This window comes from Oryx dammah, unplaced genomic scaffold (assembly GCF_014754425.2).
Source record: "Oryx dammah isolate SB20612 unplaced genomic scaffold, SCBI_Odam_1.1 HiC_scaffold_16, whole genome shotgun sequence".
NCBI classification, from domain to species: domain Eukaryota; kingdom Metazoa; phylum Chordata; class Mammalia; order Artiodactyla; family Bovidae; genus Oryx; species Oryx dammah.
The window spans coordinates 43,115,496-43,137,309 of NW_024070200.1; the positions used below are offsets into that span (position 1 = coordinate 43,115,496).

General features: G+C 43.6%; 1 protein-coding gene across 1 annotated transcript; it reads left to right on the forward strand.

Annotated features, from left to right (window-relative positions):
- Positions 1-12,142: 12,142 nt before the first annotated feature.
- BCL2A1 (BCL2 related protein A1) lies at positions 12,143-18,376 on the forward strand. Its single transcript, XM_040257433.1, has 2 exons — positions 12,143-12,763; positions 18,090-18,376. Exons 1-2 carry the CDS (start codon positions 12,251-12,253, stop codon positions 18,195-18,197), a joined length of 621 nt encoding a protein of 206 aa, XP_040113367.1. The 5' UTR covers positions 12,143-12,250; the 3' UTR covers positions 18,198-18,376.
- Positions 18,377-21,814: the final 3,438 nt, after the last annotated feature.

Below are 21,814 nucleotides of genomic sequence, written 5' to 3' on the forward strand. Positions count from 1 at the left end.
ATTGGACATGACTTAGCGACTAATCAACAGCAATCCTGAAAACCCTTTTTTTCCCAAGGGAAGAGGTTCAGGCATCTCCCTGGGAGCCCTTTCCTAGGCTTGGGGAGAGCAGCACGTGCCCTTGGGTTTGCCAGCCCAGCCAGGTTGGCAATGGGGAGTGACCTCAAGTCCTCTCAGGCTGAGGGAAGAGCTGAGCAGCTCACCCTAAACTGCAACCAGTTCACCAGTGAGCAGCTCCCCTGGGAGGCTTCCTTAAAGCCCCTAACTTGGCTGACCCTGGATTTGAGTTTTCCCCTGCTTGTGACTTTTTTCTTTAGAAATGTGATAGTTCATCTCTTGAGAAATGGGAAGTGGGAATTGAAGATACTGGAAAGTCCCCAAGCTTTTCCAACACTGGAGCAGCATAGCAGCTGAAGTTGTCTGTCCCAGGGATGGAGATGAGGATGCCCAGGGCGACAAAGAGAGGGGCTTTCCTTTGGAAGGTACCTGTTATTAGGATGCTTAGTTCTCGAGGGTGCCAGAAAATAAAGATCATAGAGACACTCATATTCAATGGTACTTTTATTTAAAAAAAAAAAAGACAAAAAAAGTTTTTTAGCATAGAATTTTTAAAAATTTGTATTTATTTTTATGCTGGGTCTTCATTGCTGCATGCGAGCTTCCTCTAGTTTGAGTGAGAGGGGCCACTCTCTAGTTGTGATACATAGGCTTCTTGTCGTGGTGACTTTTCCTGTTGCAGTGCACAGGCGCTGGGTGCACAGGCTTCAGTAGTTGCACCATGTGAGCTCAGCAGTTTCGGCTCCCAGGCTCTGGAGGACAGGCTCAATATTTGTGGTGCATGGGTTTAGTTCTTCCAAGGCATGTGGGATCTTCCTGGATCAGGGATCGAAGCCATGTGTCCTGCATTGGTAGGCAAATGCTTCACCACTGAGCCACATGAGAAACCCTAGCATAGAAAAATGGTATTAATAACATACACAACGTAAAGAGAATAGAGAACTCCCAAGTGCTCCTCAACCAGCTTCACATATTTCCAGCCTTTTGCCTAGCTTGTTTCATTTCTCTCCCAACTTCTCCCTGCCGCCATCTTTTTTGTTAGAGTAGCCACTACTCGACTTATTTTAGGAGGCTAATAAGGCCTTATAAGGATTTGAGATAAGGATTGAATAATTTGTGGAGGTAGAAGGAAATCTGAAAATGTTCTGGTCCAACATTCTTAGGTCATTGTTTAGTTGTTCAGTTGTGTCCTGTTCTTTGTGACCACATGGACTATAGCCCACCAGCCTCCTCTGTCCATGGGGATTCTCCAGGCAAGAATACTGGTTGCCATTTCCTTCTCCAGGGGATCTTCCTGACCCAGGGATTGAATCCATGTCTCCTGCCTTAGCAGGCGGTTCTTTACCACTGAGCCACCAGGGAAGCCTTTCTTAGGTTTCAGGTGCAAAAACTGAGGCCCAATAAGGAACATGGGCCAAGAAACCAGGCCTGGGCACTCCTAGTGTCATGGACTCTTCTGGTTCCAGGCAATGAAAGGCCACTGACCCCTGCAGCAAAATCTACTGTGAAGGAGGAAAAATGTTAGGGGCACTCAAATCCCAGAGTCCTGAGAGCACAAAGAAGCAGCTCACACTGACATGGAGCTGCTGGTTATGGCATTTGTTATGGAGTTTGATCCCCACATCTATAACGGTAGTGTTATCATTCTAGGCGCTTCCCAGGTGGCGCTAGTGGTAAAGAATCCACCTGCCAATGCAGGAGACACAAGAGACTTGGGTTTGATCCCTGAGTCAAGAAGATCCCCTGCAGAAGGGAATGGCTACCCACTCCAGTATTCTTGCCTAGAGAATCCCATGGACAGAGGGGTTCATGGGGTCTCAAAGAGTCAGACACGACTGAGCACACAGTGTGTATATATGTCAGTGCTAATCTCCCAATTCATCCTGCCCACCCCTTCCTCCCCTGTGTCCACTAAAAGCCACAGAAGCTTCTGGAAGGTAAAGGGGTTTAAGTGAGTGGCAGAGCCAGGACTAGCACCCAGATCTGAGAACATCTTTCCTGGCCCCAGGGCCATTCTCTCATCTGGGCTGTGTCTCTGCTGGAAGGTAGGGGTGGGGCTTTACTAATGGGTCCCTGTTCTCTGAACTCCAAGAGCCTTGGGCCTCCAAGGACTAATTATAGCCTTACCTTGAAGAAGAAAACCCTCAGAGTCAGTGGCTTTGTCGGGGAAGGGAATCTGTTCTCCTTTGAGAGATCTGCTCATGGCTGATGCCACAATGACTTCTGACTAAGGCCAGGGTGCAGGGGGTTCCCCCTCAAGCAAGAGAGCATCTTCCTGCTTCCTGGTGCAGCGGAGCAAAAGAGCATCCCAGAAACCTTTGGGTATGAAGGAACACAGGCTTTTTCTAGAGTGAGTCTTCTCCCTCACTGCCCACTGGGAGGTATCCTGAAAGTCAGGGGAGAGGCTAAGACCCTGTGCTCCCAATGCAGGGAGCCTGGGTTCTGTCCCTGGTCAGGGCAATCCAGATCCCGCATGCCACAACTAAAGGCTGACCATATGCTGCTGCAATAAGGGTAGAAGATCCCGCATGCAGCAATCAAGACCCAGTGCCACCAAAAAATAAAAATAATAATAACAGTGGAGGTCATGAGACCACCGTTCCACACTGGAAAGGGAGAAGCACCGGATCTGACACTCACAATGCATCCAGCTCATGGCAGCCACTGTTCATCTCCCTCGATGATGAACTGTGTTTCTTAGGACATTTTAATCTGGACCATTTTTTCAGGAAAGTTCTTAACAGAGACAAAGCCTACTCTTCTGCTGGCACTGTGTTGGGGAAATACATTTGTCTGAAGCCCTTCCATGAAACAACTCTAACTTTGACAAGAAGAAGAATTTATTGGGCTTCCCTGGTGATCCAATGGTTAAGAATCCACCTTGCAACACAGGGGACCCCAGGTTAATCCCTGGTCCAGGAACATCCCACATGCCTTGAGGCTAAGCCTGTGAGCCACAACTATCGAGCCCATGTACCTCAACCACTAAAGCCTGCATGTGCTATAGTCCGTGCTCCACAACAAGAGAAGCCACCGCATTGAGAAGCCCACATACCCCACCCAACTAGAGAGTAGCCCCCTCTCACTGCTACTAGAGAAAGCCTTGCATGTAGCAACAAAGACCCAGAGCAGCCAATAATATTAAAAAAAAAAAAAAAAAGAATTTAGAGGAAGCACCCTGAGATGTCTCGGATACCTGAACAGGGATGGAACAACTGGAAAAAAGGATTGGAAGGCCACGGGGACCCTCTCACCATCTGTCAGCCCCCCTCCTTTCTGCACATGGACTTCATTCACTTCTACCAACGTCCTTCCCAAAGCAGGAAGTATGGCCACATCCCAGCCTTCTCTGGGAAGTCCTTACTTTCTCCTTCAGGCTGAACTTTCACGTCTCAGAGTCTCAAGGCACTTATTCTGCATTTGAATTTTCCAGTGGTTTTATGTGAAATCCCCTTACACCTGTGCTAATGAAACAAACTCCTTGCATACCCATCCCCAGCTCCAGGGCAGGGTCAGTGCTTGGTGGGCGTTTTGTAAAATTTGTTGAGCAATAAGCCTAGTGAGTGGCTGTGGGCTGTCTGCGCTTCGCTCTTTGGGGAAATCTGAGTTCTGGCCTTTTCAACAGAGACTTGCCCTTAAGGGGCCCAGTTTCACTTGCTCTCACCAAGCACACTTCCTGCATTTGCTTTGTGTCTTATGGCCATTCCATTTAGGGAGTGGAAAGTCCGAGGCCCTCTACCCAGATCACTTGAAGGTCCTATTCAAATAGGCTTCTGTCTTGTACTTCCCCTGAAATGACATTTGGGGAAAGAAAAGATAGTTTTACTTTTGCTTTGCCAAGTAAAACTTCACAGACATAGTAATACAGCTTCAGCTCCTCATGGCTCAGACGGTAAAGATTCTGCCTGCCATGCAGCAGACCTGGGTTCGATCTCTGGATCAGGAAGACCCCTGGAGAAGGGAATGGCAATCATTCCAGTAATCTTGCCTGGAGAATTCCATGGACAGAGGAGCCTGGTGGGCTAGAATCCGTGTTGTCGCAAAGAGTTGGCACAACTGATCAACTGATTTTTCTAAAAAAAGAAAGTCCAAGTCCTTCTGCCTAGATCACTTGAAGGTCTTATTCAAATAGGCTTTTCTCTTGTACTTCTCCCAAGGTGACATTTGAGGAAAGAAAAGGTAATTTTACTTTCGGTTTGCCAAGTAAAACTTCACAGACATAGTAACAAAGCTTCAGCCCCAGGATCAGTCTGATTGTGAAGAGGGCAATTGGTCTAATATTCGGCGTTACCGGCAATGATTTTAGTAGAATCCAGTCCATGTGTGTCTTGCATGTCAAAGATAAATAGACAGCTCTCTTCCTTGGGGAGCCACCAGCCAAGGGCACGAGACAGCACCACGGCTTCAGTATAAGATGTACCAGGAGATGTGCACAGGCCCAGGGTCCCATGGGAACACATGCCGAGATTTCTCCCAGCTCAGGTGAGTGGGAAAGGCTTATTTTCACTGGACGTGGAAGATGGAGGAGGTTTGAAGACATGTGCATGAAAGAGAAAAGCCACTGCCATTGGAGACAGCTGGAAGAACAAGTTCCTAGAGACAAGAGAACACATCACAGAGTCAGGTTAGGGGGCAGAATTGGGGTGAGAGGAGGTCGAATCAGAGCACCAAGACCCTTCCAGGCTTTGGGCTCCTCTTCATAGTCAACACGAAGCCCTTCATTTGGGGAGCAGAATGAGCAATGTGTGTTCCAGTGAGATTCAGAGAGGGTAAAGGGAAAATGGGTCTGTCCACACAGGTGTGCAAAAGGGATGTATCACAAATCAACACATCAGGACATGTTGCACTCAGACATTCTACCTTATGTGCGACCATCTATAATTTTAACCTCTGCTGGGACTTTCCTGGTGGTCCAGTAGTTAAGATTCTGCACTTTCACTGCACAGGAGACGTGAACTCTTTGATCCCTGGTTGTTGTTCAGTTGCTAAGTCCTGTCCAATTCTTTGTGACCCCATGGAATGCAGCACACCAAGCTCCCCTTTCCTTCAACTATCTCCCGGAGTTTGCTCAAACTCACCTCCATTGAGCCGGTGATGCCATCCAACCAGCTCATCCTCTGTCGTTCCCTTCTCTCACCCTCAATCTTACCCAGCATCACGGTCTTTTTTCAATGAGTCGACTCTGCATCAGGTAGGCAAAGTATAGGGCTTCAGCTTCAGCATCAGTCCTTCCAATGAATATTCAGTGTGAGGGAACTAAGATCCTGCATGCCATGAGGCACAGCCAAAAACTAGACCAAGAAAAAAAATCAACCTCTCCTTGGCTTTCCCCTCTCCTCTTTTCACCTCCATCTCCTTCGTAGCCGCTACAATGTTAGTCAAAAACCCACCCCCACAAGCCGCGTTTAGGACACCTGCCATCTTCCCTCTCTGTCTCTCAGCTTCCTTGGTTCACAACTGGTTGTTCCCTTCAGGGCCCACTTTCAGCCTTCTCTCCAACTTTGACAGGGGAACTGGGGGAAGTCCCCACCTGCTTATTTTGCTCATAGGATTTCCTGGATATTGATCTCCTGGATAGGAACCAAGCTTCCGCCGGGAGCCCTCTCATACTGAGCAACTCGTTTTTCCTGACACAGTGTGGACAAGCTTCCACTGTGCTTTCTGATGATCAAGGTTTGGCCCCACCAGACCCAGGGAGATGATGCCGGGATGGGGGGCACCCAGGCGACTTCTATTCCTCCCTCCCTTTTGTGTTACAACGGCATTCCCACTGAAGACCATTGTTCTCTGCTTGGCCCCGGTCAGAGGCGTGGAAAAAGGAAGTTGTCATGATAAGCTCAGAGGACCTGAAGAGTGAGCTAGGCTGGGAGTTTCCCCGGGCCACCTCCTCTGAAGCAGCCGAAAGCGCAGCAAGTTTCCTTCCAATGTCTGCATTTGGAGAAAAGAGAGCTTGACCTCATCAGCCCCTCCCTGAAGTCCCACACACGGGCCCCTTGTCCCGGAGTTTTGGTTCCTCTGGCCACTTGTCAGTCAGGGTGGCTTCAGGGTTCTCCCCACAGATTCCCCATCAAAACTTCACCTATGTCAGTCGTTGCCATAGCAGGAGGTGGGCTCGTGACCTAATAAGATCTCCAAGGTCAGGAGGGAGATGAAATGAAATCTTCAGGCAGTCGTGCTTCAGGCCACTTAGAATACCCCTGTCTTCGGAGGATCTACTTCAGAGGATTCTCAGACCTCTAGTAACTTGATGGTTATAGAGGTGAGCAAAGTGGCTTTGAAGGACCTCCTGGATCACTCAAAGATTTGAACTGCCTCCCTGCTTTCCAAGTCCAAAGGATGGCAGGAGGGTATTTTTGTTGTTCAGTCATTAAGTCGTGTCCGACTCTTTGTGACCCCATGGACTGCAGCACACCAGGCTTCCCTGTCCTTCACCATCTCCCGGAGCTTGCTCAAATTCATGTACCACTCGGTGATGCTATCCAACCATCTTGTCCTCTGTTGTCCCCTTCTCCTCCTGCCTTCAATCTTTCCCAGCATCAGTGTAGGAGAGTGACACTGGTTAAATTGTACATGATTGTGCCTATAAGTGACCTTGCATGTGAGTTGCATGCTGTGGCAATTTTAAAACATGGCTACCAATTCTTGACACTCTTATCAATAAAAATACCTATGTTTCCTTTCCTTGAATTTGAGCAGTCATGTAATAACTTATACAACTAGATTAGTATAAAAATGATACTGTGTGAGTTCTTTTTTTTTTTTTGGCTGTACAGCATGTAGGACCTTAGTTTTCTGACCAGGGATTTGAACCTGTGTCTCCTGCAGTGGAAGCAAGGATTCTTAACCACTGGACCACCAGAGAAGTTCTGATACTCTGTGAATTCTAACCTGGATTATAAAAAGCTATTCAACTCCTATATTGGTCACTGGAATGCTTGCTCTTGGCACCTTTAGCCATCACATGAGAAGTATGACCAATCTGAGATTGCCATGCTGGACAGACCACACAGAAAAATTCTGTGACTACGTGAAGAGAGACGCCCAGCCAACTCCAGCTGTTCCAGCTGCCACTATTTGAAACACTCCAGCTAAACCCCAGACACCATGGAGGAGAGACCAGTCATCCACCTGAGCCCTGCCCAAGGTTCATTTCATGAGCAAAATGCGTGATTATCGTTTGAAGCTACTGAATTTGGAGAACTCCTTTGTGAGGAAGCAATAGATAACATATGTGTATAGATGTGGCAATTTACATAAACACCACATATAGACATGAAGGTGTAGTCCGTGTGTGTGTGTGTGTGTGTGTGTTGCTCAGTCATGTCTGACTTTTTGTGACCCCATGGACTGTAGCCCACCAGGCTCCTCTGTCCATGGGATTTTCTAGGTAAGAATACTGATGTGGTTGCCATTCCCTTCTCCAGGGGATCTTCCCGACCCAGGGACCCAACATTGCAGGCAGACACTTTACTGTCTGGACCACCAGGGAAGCCCTGGAGCCTGGTGAATGCAAAGCCAGGTCACAGTGGCATTAACAAAGGGTACGTCCTTCTGTCTCTATACCTGCTTCATGATCAGCTACTTGTCTCTGTCCCACATGGCCCTCCATCCCAACACACCTGAGAAATGGAACATTTCCTGCCCTATCAGTAAATAAGAATTTCACAGTCATGAGCAGGTGCCACCTTCCAGAGTCAGGGAGCCTGAAGGAGCTTAAGAAGGAAAGAACACCTGCTATCTAGCAGCCATGCCCTACGGTAAGCCCTGAGGAAACTCAGGATGAGAGAACACAGAGATACCTGGGATGCATATCAAAGGAATGATTTCAGTGAGCCCAGACTCTTGCATCTTCCTATACAAAGAAAAGCACTATCTTCAGATGTCTGGTTTTCCTTTAACAAACAACAACCTTTTGACCTTCCCTTTGTTGCAAAACTTCTATAAACTGGCTCCCACCTCACCTCCTTGGAGCAGATCTCTCAGGGTTACTTAAAATGCTACTTCCTAGCCTGAAGTCCTAAAAATTCCCACTGAATAAAACAACTCAACTTTTAGGTTGTGATTGTTTTTTAAGCCTACACATCCCATTCCAGTCTTTTCATATTTTATATATAAATAATTCTTTCTGGAACAGACTTTGTCTTTCCTCCATCTATCCTGGAAAAGTGATTATTTGGAAATGCTGCAAAATAAACTAAAGCAGACTACAATATTTAAGACTTTTTACAACAATTTCTTTTCAATTCTAGATAAGGAACCCAGAGCCCTAAATGTAGTTGGCTCCAGGTGTGACATTGGTCATGTTTTATTTATTCGACAGAGATCTGTCCCTGGCTTCCCTAGGTCCAGGCTTGAACACTGGCAAGAGAAGGGGGAAAAGGTAGACCCTGACCTTAGGAGACTGAATTGCAACTCTTTAAAGTCAGACTTTTTTTTTTTTTAAGTCTTTACTGAATTTGTTATAACACTGCTTCTATTTTATGTCTTGGTTTTTTGGCCCGGAGGCTTGTGGAATCTTAACTCCCAGACCAGGGTTCGAACCTGCACTCCCTGCATTGAAAGGCAAAAATCTTAACCACTAGACCACCAAGGAAGTCCCCTGTATAACAACTCCTAAACCACCTGTTCATACCATTTTTCCAGAAATGCTCATCACCACGGGAATGTAATTGGGTAGGGGTGGGGGTTGGCAGGATATAATAAATTTTCCCATCATTGCCACGGTTCTTTTGGTGCTTGAGGATGATTTGAGGAGAAAAAGCTGGCTGTACTTGGCTTCCTGCTCCTGTGGGCCAAAAGGCATTGTCCTGGGTGGTGGGAGGAGGGGAGGAGGAACCTCCCCAGGGGAAATCCCAGAGAAGTGACTTGACCACAGTTCTGTGTGCTCCTTTGTTCTATAACTCTAGGCGGAAAATGCCAAGAGAGGATTAGATGTGTGAGAGATTTAGTGGGGGTAATGCCTGTGAGGGAGAACGGGGAGAGAGCTATCAGACCACAGTGTGGGCCGGCCTGGCTGAAGAAGAACCAGGAGGAAGGAGGACCCAGGAGGAAGAGTCTTAGTTGGAGCAAAGTCTCAGCCATTCTTCACAAAGCTGATGAGGAGTCATCGAGCCACCTTTCAAAGGAGGCTGATCTGCAGGGATGGCTCTTCCTTCTCCTGCCCTGACCAGTCATTGACAGGGACAGCCTGCAGGCAGCACAGCCTTCGTGCCAAGTCATGGGCGCGATAGATTAAGGGCCCAGCCATGAGGCCCTTGGTCAATTACACCAATTATGCCACCGTGGCACGAGGTTCACAGTGCATTGTTGTTTTCTTTCTTCTTTTTATTTTTTAATTTAAGTAATTAATTAATTCATTTTAAAACTTTTGGCCACACCCTGTGGCGTATAGGGTCTTAGTTCCCTGACCAGGGATCTGACCTGCACCCTCTGCATTAGGAGGCTGAGCCTTAACCACTGGACCATCAAGGAAATCCCAGGGGTGCATTTTCACGGCCACCACAAGTCCCTCTCAGCCAGCACACTAAGCAGCAGCTCTCCCGTCCTCCTTAACCCTTTGGAGATAATTCAGAAACACAAGGTATGTGGGCCTTTTTTTTTTTTTTTTTTTCCTGTTTGCCATTCTTCAGAGACACAGAGGTGAAGAATTAAAGTTACTCCATATGTGGATTGAACAACAACAACAACAAAAATAGTGAATCCCATCTCTCAAGGGACCCTGCACTGTTTACTCTTTCTCCGACTCTCTACTCCTGCCTAGGAGCAACCCTGGCTCCTCGGTCGACAGAAAGATGCGGCCAGCAGACAGGGATACAGTGCCCTGACTGCCTTCATTGCCACATATTCTATTCCCCAGGGCTCTTCTTAGCCAACACTTTCACCATTTCCACCAACTGTTTCCCAGAACTGGTGTCAAAGCTAAATGAATGACAGATTTGCAATTCATTTGAACCTAAGCGTTTAGGAAGTTATGTCCTTATTGGGAAGCTGAATTTCTCATTAGTCTGTAAAAGATTGATGGAGAATTAGGGCTGATGAAGCCCCCACATTGTGCCAGCTCTGGTCACAGGTGCTACACGGGTCATCAGTTGCATACCTCACCCCTGGGAGTTCATTGTGTATGGCTGCATTTTACAAACCCTGGTCACATACTGAGGAAGAGAACAGAGATTTGGGTGGGAATGAGGCTTGGGTCCTCTGACTCCAACTTTAGTGTTCCTTCTGGCCCCTAACTTCTATCCTCACGTTGGACAATTTGGCTGACTTAAATAAGAGGAAACAGAGGTATTGGCTTATAGCAGGATTTTGTCTTTTTTTTTTTTTTTTTTTAATTATTTGTTTATTTGGCTGTGCTGGGTCTTAGTTGTGGCATGAGGGATCTAGTTCCCTGTGTGTGTGCTCTGTCGCTCAGCCATGTCTGACTCTTTGCGACCCCATGGACTGTAGTCCACCAGGCTCCTCTGTTCATGGCATTTTCCAGGCAAGAATACTGGAGTGAGTAGCCATTCCCTTCTCCAGGGCATCTTCCCAACCCAGGGGTCGAACCCACATCTCCTGTGCCCCTGCACTGGCAGGTGGACTCCTTACCCGCTGAGGCATCAACCCAGGCCCCCTACATTGGGAGCCCAGAGTCTTACCACCAGGGAAGTCCCAAACCCCTTTAGTTTTGTCTAGAAGTATCTCGTGTTGCAATCTTTAGATTTGTATGTGTTTAACACCTAACCTGTTGCTTAATGCTCTTGGGAAACATATTTTTCATTCTTGATTGTACTTTTAAAAAATTTGTGTTCATCTGGTAGTTATGTAACAAATATTTGCCTAAAAAAAAACCAAAGTTCTAGGGTAAATGGGATGTGAGGAATGAAGCAGGTACGTTTTTCTTCCCTCCCATGTCATCCTATCTGAGCACCAAAGTGTCAAGCGCCATGTTGCCTCAGTAGTGCTTGAGAGGCCCTGTTTACTGGCTGTTTGCTAATCTGTATTCCAAATTTTCATTAATTCAGCTTAGCCACTGGGCTATATTGAACTTTTTTGCTTTTGGAGGTTAAATTCACATAATGTAAAAATGATCCATCTTATTTTATCCCCTTTATTTTTTATATTTAATTTATTTATTTCACTGTACTGAGTTTTAGTTGTGGCATGCAGGATCTTCATTGTGGCATGTGAGATCTAGTTCCCTAACCAGGGATCAAACCTGGGCCCCCTGCAATTGGGAGCTCAGAGTCTTACCCACTGGACCACCAGAGAAGTCCCCACATGACCCATTTTAAAGTGTATAATTTAGTGACGTTTAGCATCTTCACAATGTTTCGCAGCCAGCCACCACCTCGATGTAGTTCCAAACCATTTTCATGACAAGATAGAAACCTGTACCTACTTAGCAGTTACTCCCTTCTCCCCTCAGCCCCCAGCAATCATCAATTTGCTTTCTGTCTCTGTGGATTTACTTATTCTGGCTATTTCACACAATGGGATCATACAGTAGGAGAGCTCTTACATTTGGCTTCTTCCACTGGGCGTCCTATTTTTGAGGTTTGTCCACGTTGTAAAGTGTATGGGCACTTCATTTCTTTCTGTGGCTTAAGAACGTTCCACAATTCATTTATCCCTTTGTGGATGAACATTTGGTTTGCACCTTTTGGCTATTGTAAGTGATGTTGCTGTGAACATTCATGTGTCAGGAGTTGGGTGAGTCCCTATTTTCATTTCTTTTGGGCATATACTTATAACTGGAATTGCTGGGTCATATGGAAGTTTTATATTTAACTTTTTAAATTTGTTTTTGGTCACACTACTCGGCATGTAGAATCTTAGTTCCTCCACCAGGGATAAAACCTGCGCCCCCTGCGTTGGAAGTGGAAATTAAACACTGGCCCCCAGGAGAGTCTCTATATTTAAGTTTTTGAGGAACTGCCAAACTTTTCACAGTAAAAGTTCGTGAAAACTGTTTTACATCCTACCAGCAATGCAGGAGGGTTCTGATTCCTCCACTTCCTTGAATTTAAGGCTTCAAAAACTACATTAATCACTTACAGGATGAGGAAGTGGCCTGCCTTAGAGACATTTTCCTCTTTGACATCTTATACTTTCTCTTTCACATGCAGCCCACGCCTGAAAGCGACCAGGAGGAAGGGTAGCTTTAGATGATGCAAACAGAAATTCCACCGGCCTCCAGATACTATCATGTGTCATGTTTCGCCAGGCTCCACAAGCTTGTGCTTCAGACTGTCTTGGTCACTTGCAGGTGAGCAGGCTCAAGACTCTACTCCCCAGCAAGGAGAAGATGACTGACACTGAGTTTGACTACGTTCACAAGCTGGCCGAGGACTATCTGAAATATGTGTTGCAGATACAGCAACCTGGATCCAAGCCAAGCAAAACATCCAGGGTGTTACAAGACGTGGCTTCCTCTGTCCAGGACGAAGTGGAAAGGACTTTGAAGCAGTGCTTGGATAAGTTTGATGTGGTGTCTGTAGACACTGCCAGAACAATATTCAACCAAGTGATGGAAAAGGAATTTGAAGATGGCATTGTTAACTGGGGCAGGATTGTAACCATATTCGCCTTTGAAGGTATTCTTACCAAGAAACTTCTGGGCAAGTGTATTGCCTCAGACACGGACATATGCAAGGACATTTCTTATTTTGTGGCGGAGTTCATCACCGAAAACACAGGAGAGTGGATAAGGCAAAATGGAGGCTGGGTATGTGTGATGGAAGTATTCTTCTTTGTTCTTTACTTTAAAATAGGAATTGAAATAGCAAGTCTCTTTGCTAATTTTAAAAAAGAAATCTACCTAAAGGATTATATTTTCTTTGAGTAGTTTGTTTTAAATTTTTTTTTTTTTAATTTTAAAATAAAGGGGAATTTCCCTGGTTGTCTAGTGGCTAACACTCTGCTCTCCTAACTTAGGGGGCCTGGATTTGAATCCCTGGTCAGGGAACTAGATCCCACATGGTGCATCTAAGACCCAGCACAGCCAAATAAATTAAAATAATAAAAAAAGACATTTCCAGCTGATTTCCAGTGAATCTTAAAACTTTATAGCTGGGAAACACTTGAGGTTTCAGTTTTTATTCCTACAGTGTAAATTGGAGAAGTGAGTTTGGGGGATTAATAAAGCACCTCCTTAATGCTTCTTCAGAGTCTAGTCCGCCAGGGTTGCCATGACAATGTAGAATTAGTACAGAATGAGTTGGTATTAGAATCTGTTATATTTAGGTATTTATTATGTTGCAAAAGACAGGTGTAAATTTTTGCGAATTTGTTGCTTCCTGCCCCTCTCCCTGCCCCGCCCAGTTTTCTAATATACCAAATTCTGGCCAGTAAAGCTTGGCGATTAAAAAAAAATAATGTACTATATCACCAGCTAGAATCTATTCAAGATTTTCCAAATAATTCACTTTATTATTACTACCTCAAAAACTGAGACCATGCAGGGGTCCTAGATTACAACTCAAATTGTAGCATATCATGTGTGCTTAGTGGTGTCTGACACTTTGCAGCCCCATGGACTATAGCTTGCCAGGCTCCCCTGTCCATGGGATTCTCCAGGCAAGAATATCAGAATAGGTTGCCATGCTCTCCTCCAGGGGGCTCTTCCTGACCCAGGGATCGAACCCGGGTGTCTTGCATTGCAAGCAGATACTTTACTGTCTGAGCCACCAGGGAAACACCACACAACTCATTGATAAGGAGCCTGTCCCGGCTGAATGTACATACTTTTCTTGATATTCCAATAAACTTAATGCTCACTTTTCTTACAGCACTGATTTCCCATAGATCCCCTCTTCAACCCACAATCCCTGGCCTCCCCTCTTCTCAAAGCTGTCCACTGTTATCAGTTATTTTACATGCAAAGCATCCCTGTTAATAAAAAAAATGCTTGTTGGATATATCCATAGAAAATATACATAGCACTTCTTTGTAAAAAAAATTATAAGTTGTTAAATAATATTTAACAATACTAATACTAATATTTGAAGTGAAAGTTGCTCAGTTGTGTCCAACTCTTTGTGACTCCATCGACTATACCGTCCATGGAATTCTCCAGGCCAAAATACCGGAATGGGTAGCCTTTCAGAAATTGTTTGTGTAAATAGTTCTTGGTACTTATTCTGAAAGAACTTTTCTGTAAGAGTGTAAGAACCTTTCTGTAAGAGTAAACTGTCAGACACAATACAACTGTGAAGGTTACATGGGAAATTCCAAAAAGTTTAAATATGCAATTTCTTAAAACTACTCTAATACCAAAAGAAAGCCCCTTTTGAAAATAGGAATGTACAATCAGAACTGGTGCTTTCCACGTAACCAGCATGTTGAAGTCCGAGTCATAAGTGTTATGCAAAGTAGGTTTTATTTTGTTATGATCATCTTGCTCTCAATAATGGTCTGGTGAATTTGAGGGCAAATCAAAGGACCTACACAGGCATGTAGATGATTAACCAAGTGTTCAGCCTGGCAAAGGCATTTCCAAAATAATGTAATACAAGCTCAAAATTTTTTTATATATCCTTTGATATATAAAATAGATTTGGGGGCCAGATTCTTTTTGTATATCTTTTTGAATTTTAACTTGAGATTTAAAAATCATTTAATGAAGAATAAGGTTAGATGTAGTTCAGGTCTCCCTGAGGACTCTTTCAGAGAGTATCTGTTGGAGTACCCTTTCCACTTGACCAGCTCAGCTCTCTCCCCTTGGGAGTCCTCTGTGACTCCTCTGTGCATACCCTACATTTGACGCATCAGCAAATTCTGATTCTGCACACCCAGCACATTGGAGCAACTGTCTTCTCTCACTTAACTGTGTCAATAGGCTCCTCCCAGCTTCCCTGCTTCCAAGTTTGCCCTGCAATGCTGTTCCCCACATAGCAGAGTGATCAGAGCCATCAGAGGAATTTTTAAAATAACTCACCTTACATATTCCATGTTAACACTTCCAATGTTTATAGACTATCCCATTGTTTTTATGCATCATAATTTACTTAAGCAGTTTCCAACAGCTAGACATTTGGATTTTTTTCTTTTTTTTCCTTAGAGATAACGCTTCAATACTAAACATGGAGATGGTTTTCCAACCCCACCTCCCCCCATAAAAGAAGACTGCCTTTCACTGCCCCTCTCTCTCCATTCTGCCTTTTGACTTTAGGTCCTCACTGCTTCTCTCTCTGACACTAGAAAAGAACTTGGTATCCAGGGTCCAACAGATGGTTACTTTGAGATGAAAGTCTGCCATCTTCTTAGTCAGCTGGATTTCCAAATAAAGTCTTATTCCTTGCCTCAAAAAAAAAAAAAAAAAAGAAGAAGGCTGCCTCATGATCACCTTCTCACAATAGAATGATTGGTTCATCTATAATAGAATGATTGGTTCATCTATAATCATACTACTCATACATTTTGGAATACACATTGCCTTCAAAAGTTTTGCTACCAATGGGACAAGCTCACAACTTGATCAGCATTAGGTGGAACCATTAAACATAATCTTGAGGGTTTAATAGATTTCTATTAATAAGGTCAAGTTAATAAGTCAGATTAATAAGAACAGTAAGATTCCATTAAAATGTGAATTTAACAGCTGGTAATGTGGAGTTTTTTTCCCATGTACTTGCTCATGATTGATATTTATCTTCTCAACAGCCTTTGCCTTTTAAATTATTGAGGGCTTGATGATTTTCTCTTATGTTTGAATGAACTCTTTCATGGCAAATGTGTAATAAATAGTACCCTGGTCTGCTGTTCTTATTTTAGTTTCTTATAGCTTAAAAAAAAAAAAGAATCTTCATATAGCTGAATTGTCAGTTTTTTTCCTTTGTTCTTGCTTTAGAACTTTAATAAATATGAGGGTGACATATTAACCCATTAACTGCCTGATCATAATGGTGATCATTGTGATAATAATAAAAATCATTGTAGAGTTGCCCCCACAGTACAGGGTTTATAGAAATTTTAGGAAGAGGAGCACTGAAGTGGATCCCACACCTGGGACGGGTGGGGAATGCCTGAGTGTGTAAAGGCGGGAGAAAGAGGAAGAAAAGCAGGAGCAGCCTGTCCCCTCTGTGAGCGTGTGACAGCAAGCGTCTCCAGGCATGACATCACACTTCACACAGAAGTGGAAGTTGGCTTTCTTATGCAATCTTTTCAATGGAAAATTCCTCTGAATGGTGTTAGTCTTCACTGCCGGTGATGCTCCAAAAGACAGTTCCACAACATTACAGAGTTCTCAGTCAAAGAAATATGTTTGGTTTACACTTTTGTGTTAGTTACACTAGACTCTGAACTTCGAACTACTTGAAGACGTTTGTAACCCCAGAAATGGAACTTTACTAGATGAACATCTAAAACAAATTTTTTAAACAATTTTCTAATCTTCTTGGGAGTGGTTTGAAAATTTATGGATTGAAAAGAGCAGTGTTTGCATTTCGGTACAGGTCCAGGTACTAAGAAATCAGGTAACCTTACTTATATAACATTTTTTTCTGGATCTCCGTTTCCTCATTTGTCAAAATAAGAGAGGACATTAGGCTGGATAAGCTCAGAGGTGCTTTTCAGTGAGGGTGCTCTATAATAATATATCAAAAGTTAATTAAATACAGTGTCCAGTTTATGTGTACATGCATGCTCAGTTGTGTCCAACTCTTTGCAACCCCATGGACTATAGTCTGCCAGGCTTCTCTGTTCATGGAATTTTCTGGGCAAGAATACCAGATTGGGTTGCCATTTCCTACTCCAGGGGGTTCAGTTTATATGCTTCTTAAAAAAAAAAAAAAGTCTGATTAAAAAAGGAATGAATGTAATCTGGCTTTATTGTTGCATCCTCATGACTCTCAGCACAAAGGAGTTTACAAATAAAGGCTTATTTCAGGGGCTTCCCCAGTGGCTTAATGGTAAGGAATCCGCCTGCCAATGCAGGAGACATGGGTCCTTATCCATGAAGATCCCACATGCCTTGAAGCAACTAAGTCCATGTGCCACAACTACTGAGCCTGTGCTCTAGAGCCGGAGAGCCACGACTACTGAGCCCACATATTACAACTATGAAGCCTAAGCACCTACAGCTCTTGCTCTGTAGCAAGAGAAGCCACTGCAATGAGAAGCCTGAGCACTGAAACTAGAGAGTTACCCCTCATTTGCCACTAGAGAAAGCCCACATGCAGCCACAAAGACACAGCACAGCCAAAAACAAATCAATAAATAAAATTATTTAATAAATGCATTTTTAGTCCCAAACATTCAGAAGAAAAAAAGGGGTGGGGGGCAGGGGGGGAAAGATAGACTCTCTACCCTCTAGCGCTATGCCATCCAATACAGTAGCCACTTGTCACCAGTGACTGTTGAACAGTTTCAATGTGGCTGGTCTGAATTGAGATATGCTGAAAGTTCAAACACACATTGGATTGTAAAGATATAGTACCAATAAAGAAAATACCTTATTTCCATCATGCTTACATATTGAAATCATAATTTATTTGTTTGCTTACCTATCTATTTATTTATTTTTGGCCATGCGCAGCAAGGCATGTGGGATCCTAGTTTTCCACCAGCGATCAAACCCACACCCCCTGCATTGGAAGCACAAAGTCTTAATCACTGAACCACCAGGGAATTCCCAAAATCATAATATTTTTAGAAAAATTTATTATATTTTTAAAATTAATTTTGCCTCTTTTTACTTTTAAATATGTGGCTACTGGGAATTCCCTGGCAGTCCAGTTGTTAGGACTCCATGGTTTCAATGCCAAAGGAGAAAATTCAATCCCTGCTTGAGGATATAAGAAAGATCCAGCAAAAAAAAAAACCTGTGGCTAAAAAGATTAAATATATAGCTTGCACTATATTTTTGTTGGACAGTACTGCTCTAGGGTGGTCTGGAATTGAAGACAGAGAATGGTAATGAGGCTGAATAGAATAAAACCAGTGAAAATATAGAGAAGACTACCTATATTAATTAAATGAAAGTTTATTTGCTTTTCATTTCAACAAATTTAGTCTCCACTGATTTTTAAAATGTTAACTTTATTCTCTTGTAGGAAAATGGGTTTGTAAAGAAGTTTGAAACCAAATCTGGCTGGCTGACTTTTCTGGAAGTTACAGGAAAGATCTGTGAAACATTATGTCGTCTGAAGCAATACTATTGACTGAAAAGGACACTCCACATTGTGAAATTTGTCTAATTTTTTAAACTCATACAAGAAGTACTGTCAACACTTACTTCTACTTCTAAACAGAGAACTTTGATGATGTAACTTGACATTCTGGAGTTATGGGAATTTTGTCCCCGTTTTAGTGAATAAATTTTATATATTACTTGCAGCTATATGTGATGTGTACTGTCTGGGAGTCTAGCAACAAAATGATAAAGCTCAATAAAGGGAACAGGGGCTGAACTAAGAGAAGGATGACCCAGAAGGTGACGTCTTTGGCAGATTTTCTTAAGGGTATGTCCACTACCCCCAAATCATTTCCAGTGTCAGTAGTCTAGATTGATGGGCTTCCCAGGTGCTGTGCTCAGTCACTCAGTCGTGTCCTGATTCTTTGCAACACCATGGATTGTAGCCCGCCAGACTCCTCTGTCCATGGGAATTCTCCAGGTAAAAATACTGGAGTGGGTTGCCATGCCCTCCTTGAGGGGATCTTCCCGACCCAGGGGTCAAATTACAGCCAGATTCTTTACTGAGCCAGCAGGGAAGGCCCTTTCCAGGCAGCTCAGCTGGTAAAGAATCCACTGCCAAGAAGGAGATGCAGGAAACCTGGGTTCGACCCCTGGGTCAGGGAGATCCCTTGGAGGAGGAAATGGCAACTCACTCCAGTATTCTTGCCTGGAAAATCCATGGGCCGAGGAACCTGGCAGGCTGTAGTCCTTGGGGTCGCAAAGAGTCAGACACAACTTACTGACTAAACCACTACACCAGTCTAGACTGGTAGTGGGTGAGGTCTGCTGCCCACATGCTTCTGGGATCCAAGTTTTCTGAAGACCCCAAGGCCCCTGAATAGTTACATGTGGTTTTCCACTGATGCCTTCTCAGCTCACTTCAGAGGTGTCCTTTAAAGTTTATGAATATGGCAGCTAGATATAGAGGATACCTTGGGAGAATCTGAATAAGGATAGTCAGGTAAATGACTCCACATTGAGCCACTGTTAAACTCTCCATTTAAGAAATTTCACAAAGTAGGCATTCCCTTGTGGTCCAGTGGAAGGTCCATTGGAAGGTCTGCCTTCCAATACGGGGGACATGGGTTCAATCTTTGGTTGGTGAACTAAGATCCCACATGCCACAGGGCAACTAAGCCCGTGATCTACAGCTACTGAGCCTGTGTGCCGCTACAACCTAACCCTAAGATCGGATGCCACCAAAAACAAATACAAAAAAATTTTCACAAAGTGGAATATGATGTCATTTATTAGCCCCTGTGTTCTGATTTTTACGTCAGCGCATCTGATTGCAATATGGGAGCACTGTACCTTGTTCTAGACTTTCTCCTTCTTCCTCTCCTCCCACAACACAATCTCTACTCACCCTGGGGCTGTTTTACCCTTCCTCTGAAGTTGTTGATAGATCCAGTAAAGAAACCAGAGCCTCCTTTCCCCATTGCCCTTCAGGCTATGGGCATGTTCACAGGGGATTTCAGTTAAATGTTTTCCCTCTCCTGGTGATTCTTTTTCTTTTTTTGGTTGTGCCACGCAGCATGTGGGATCCTAGCTCCCTGTTGTTCAGTTGCTGTAGAGTCTGTCTCTTTGCAATCCCATGGACTGAAGCATGCCAGGCTTCCCTGTCCTTCACTTTTTAGCTCTCTGACCAGGGATCCAATCTGTGCCCCCTGAAGAAGAGTTGGATACAATTTAGCGACTTAATAGCAAAAACTGCATTGGAAACTTGGAGTCTTAAGCACTGGACCACAGGTGATTCTTAACAGTGGGGATTAGGACACTGGGGTGAGTTAGCAGGGAAATATTTCCGATGAAAGTAGCTCTGGCTACTGAACAAATCCTAGGTCACCTGGGCAGTGTCTGCAGCAGGTGAAGAGCATTTTCCTTTTCCTCCTTCACCTCCCCTCCCCCTACCAAACTGTGTTCAGTATTAATCACTTTTTGGATTAATCATCACTAACGGTGGGAATGAATAGTCATGAATGGATGTCAACAGGAAATGTGTGTCAGAGCAGTGCTACCTGGAATAGGTTTGCACAGGAAACCACAAACCCTGGCTTTTATATTCTGCAATAATCTATTTAACAAAGTGACGGTGAGATATCACTGACCGTTTCTGGCTTGGCTGGTGACCTGGTCTTTCAAACTACAGCTTGCTATGTGCTTTGTTTAGCACCTTACTTAAAAGAGAAAAGCTTTGAGGAACCTCAACTTCTAACTGATGCCATAAACAAAAATGAAAGTGAAACAGATCACAAACATATATGTTAAGTTGAAACTATAAAGCTCCTGGAGGAACACACAGGAGAAAACCTTCACAAACTTGGAATAGGTAGATTTCTTAGTGACAACACAAAAAACCTGAACTGAAAAAAGAAAAGATTGGTAATTTAGAAATCACCAAACTTTTAAAAATTATTTTTAAAAGACACAGTTGAACAGTCAGAGAGGGTATGTGAATTATATCTCAATAAAGCTGTTTAAAAAATAACTCAAAGCAAGTCACAGAATGGGAGATAATATATGTCACATAACTACCTGACAAAGGACTTGTATCCAGAATGAATATAATACTCTTACAATTTGATAAAAACATGACCACTGACCTAATTTAAAAATTGGAAAAAATTTGACCACACACTTTGCAAATGTAGATGGGCAACAGACATGAAAAAGATTCTGGACACCGTTAATCATGAGGGAAATGCAAATTAAAACCACAATGAGAGGACTTCCTTGAAGGTCCAGTGGTTATGAATCTGCCTGCCAATGCAGGAGACATGGGTTCGATCCCTGGTCTGGGAAGATTCCACATGCTGTGGAGCAACTAAGCCTGTGTGACACAACCAACAGGAGACCATGCACTGCAATCAAAAGTCCACATGCTGCAACTCAAGAGAAGCCCCTGCACGCTGCAACTAAGACCCAGTGCAGCCAAAGTATAAAAAATCTTAAAACAAAAATAAAAACCCACAATGAGACCACTGCACACCCTCAAGGATGGCTAAAATGAAGAAGATTGATAATACCATCCTTGAGGAAGATAGAGAATAACTGGAAGTCTTGTCCACTTCTGGTGGTAATGGAAAACCACAATTGCTTTGGAAAACAGCTTGGCAATTTCTCATAAAGTAAAAGTATACTTACTGTAAGACCCAGACTTTCTACTCCTAGATATTTACTCAAAAGAAATAGAAATATATGTCTGTACTATTCATCACAACTCTATTCACAATGGCCAAAAGGAAAAAAACAAAAAAACAAAAAACCAAAAGCCTGGAAACAACCCAAATGTTTATTTTACAGGTGAGTGGTTCAGCAAATTGTAGCATATTCACATCATGGAATATTACACAGGAAAAAAACGAATGAAGAACTGGTACACACAATGGAATGGATAAACGTCAAAAGCATGTTGAGCAGAAGCAGCTGGTCACAAAAGCAGTATATATCATACTATATCATCTAAGTGAAATTCTAGAAAAGACAAATCTAATACATAGTGACAGAGAGCAGCTGAGTAGTGGCCTGGGACTGGTGTGTGGGTGAAAGGAGTGAAGAAAACATTCTATGTCTTGCTTGAGCTGGTAGAAATTTGCCAAAATT

Excerpts from the sequence above, each read along its gene's own strand:
- BCL2A1 (XM_040257433.1), top strand. The coding sequence starts at position 12,251 with ATGTTTCGCCAGGCTCCACAAGCTTGTGCTTCAGACTGTCTTGGTCAC. Across the intron at positions 12,764-18,089 it reads TAAGGCAAAATGGAGGCTGG|GAAAATGGGTTTGTAAAGAA; the intron begins GTATGTGTGATG and ends ATTCTCTTGTAG.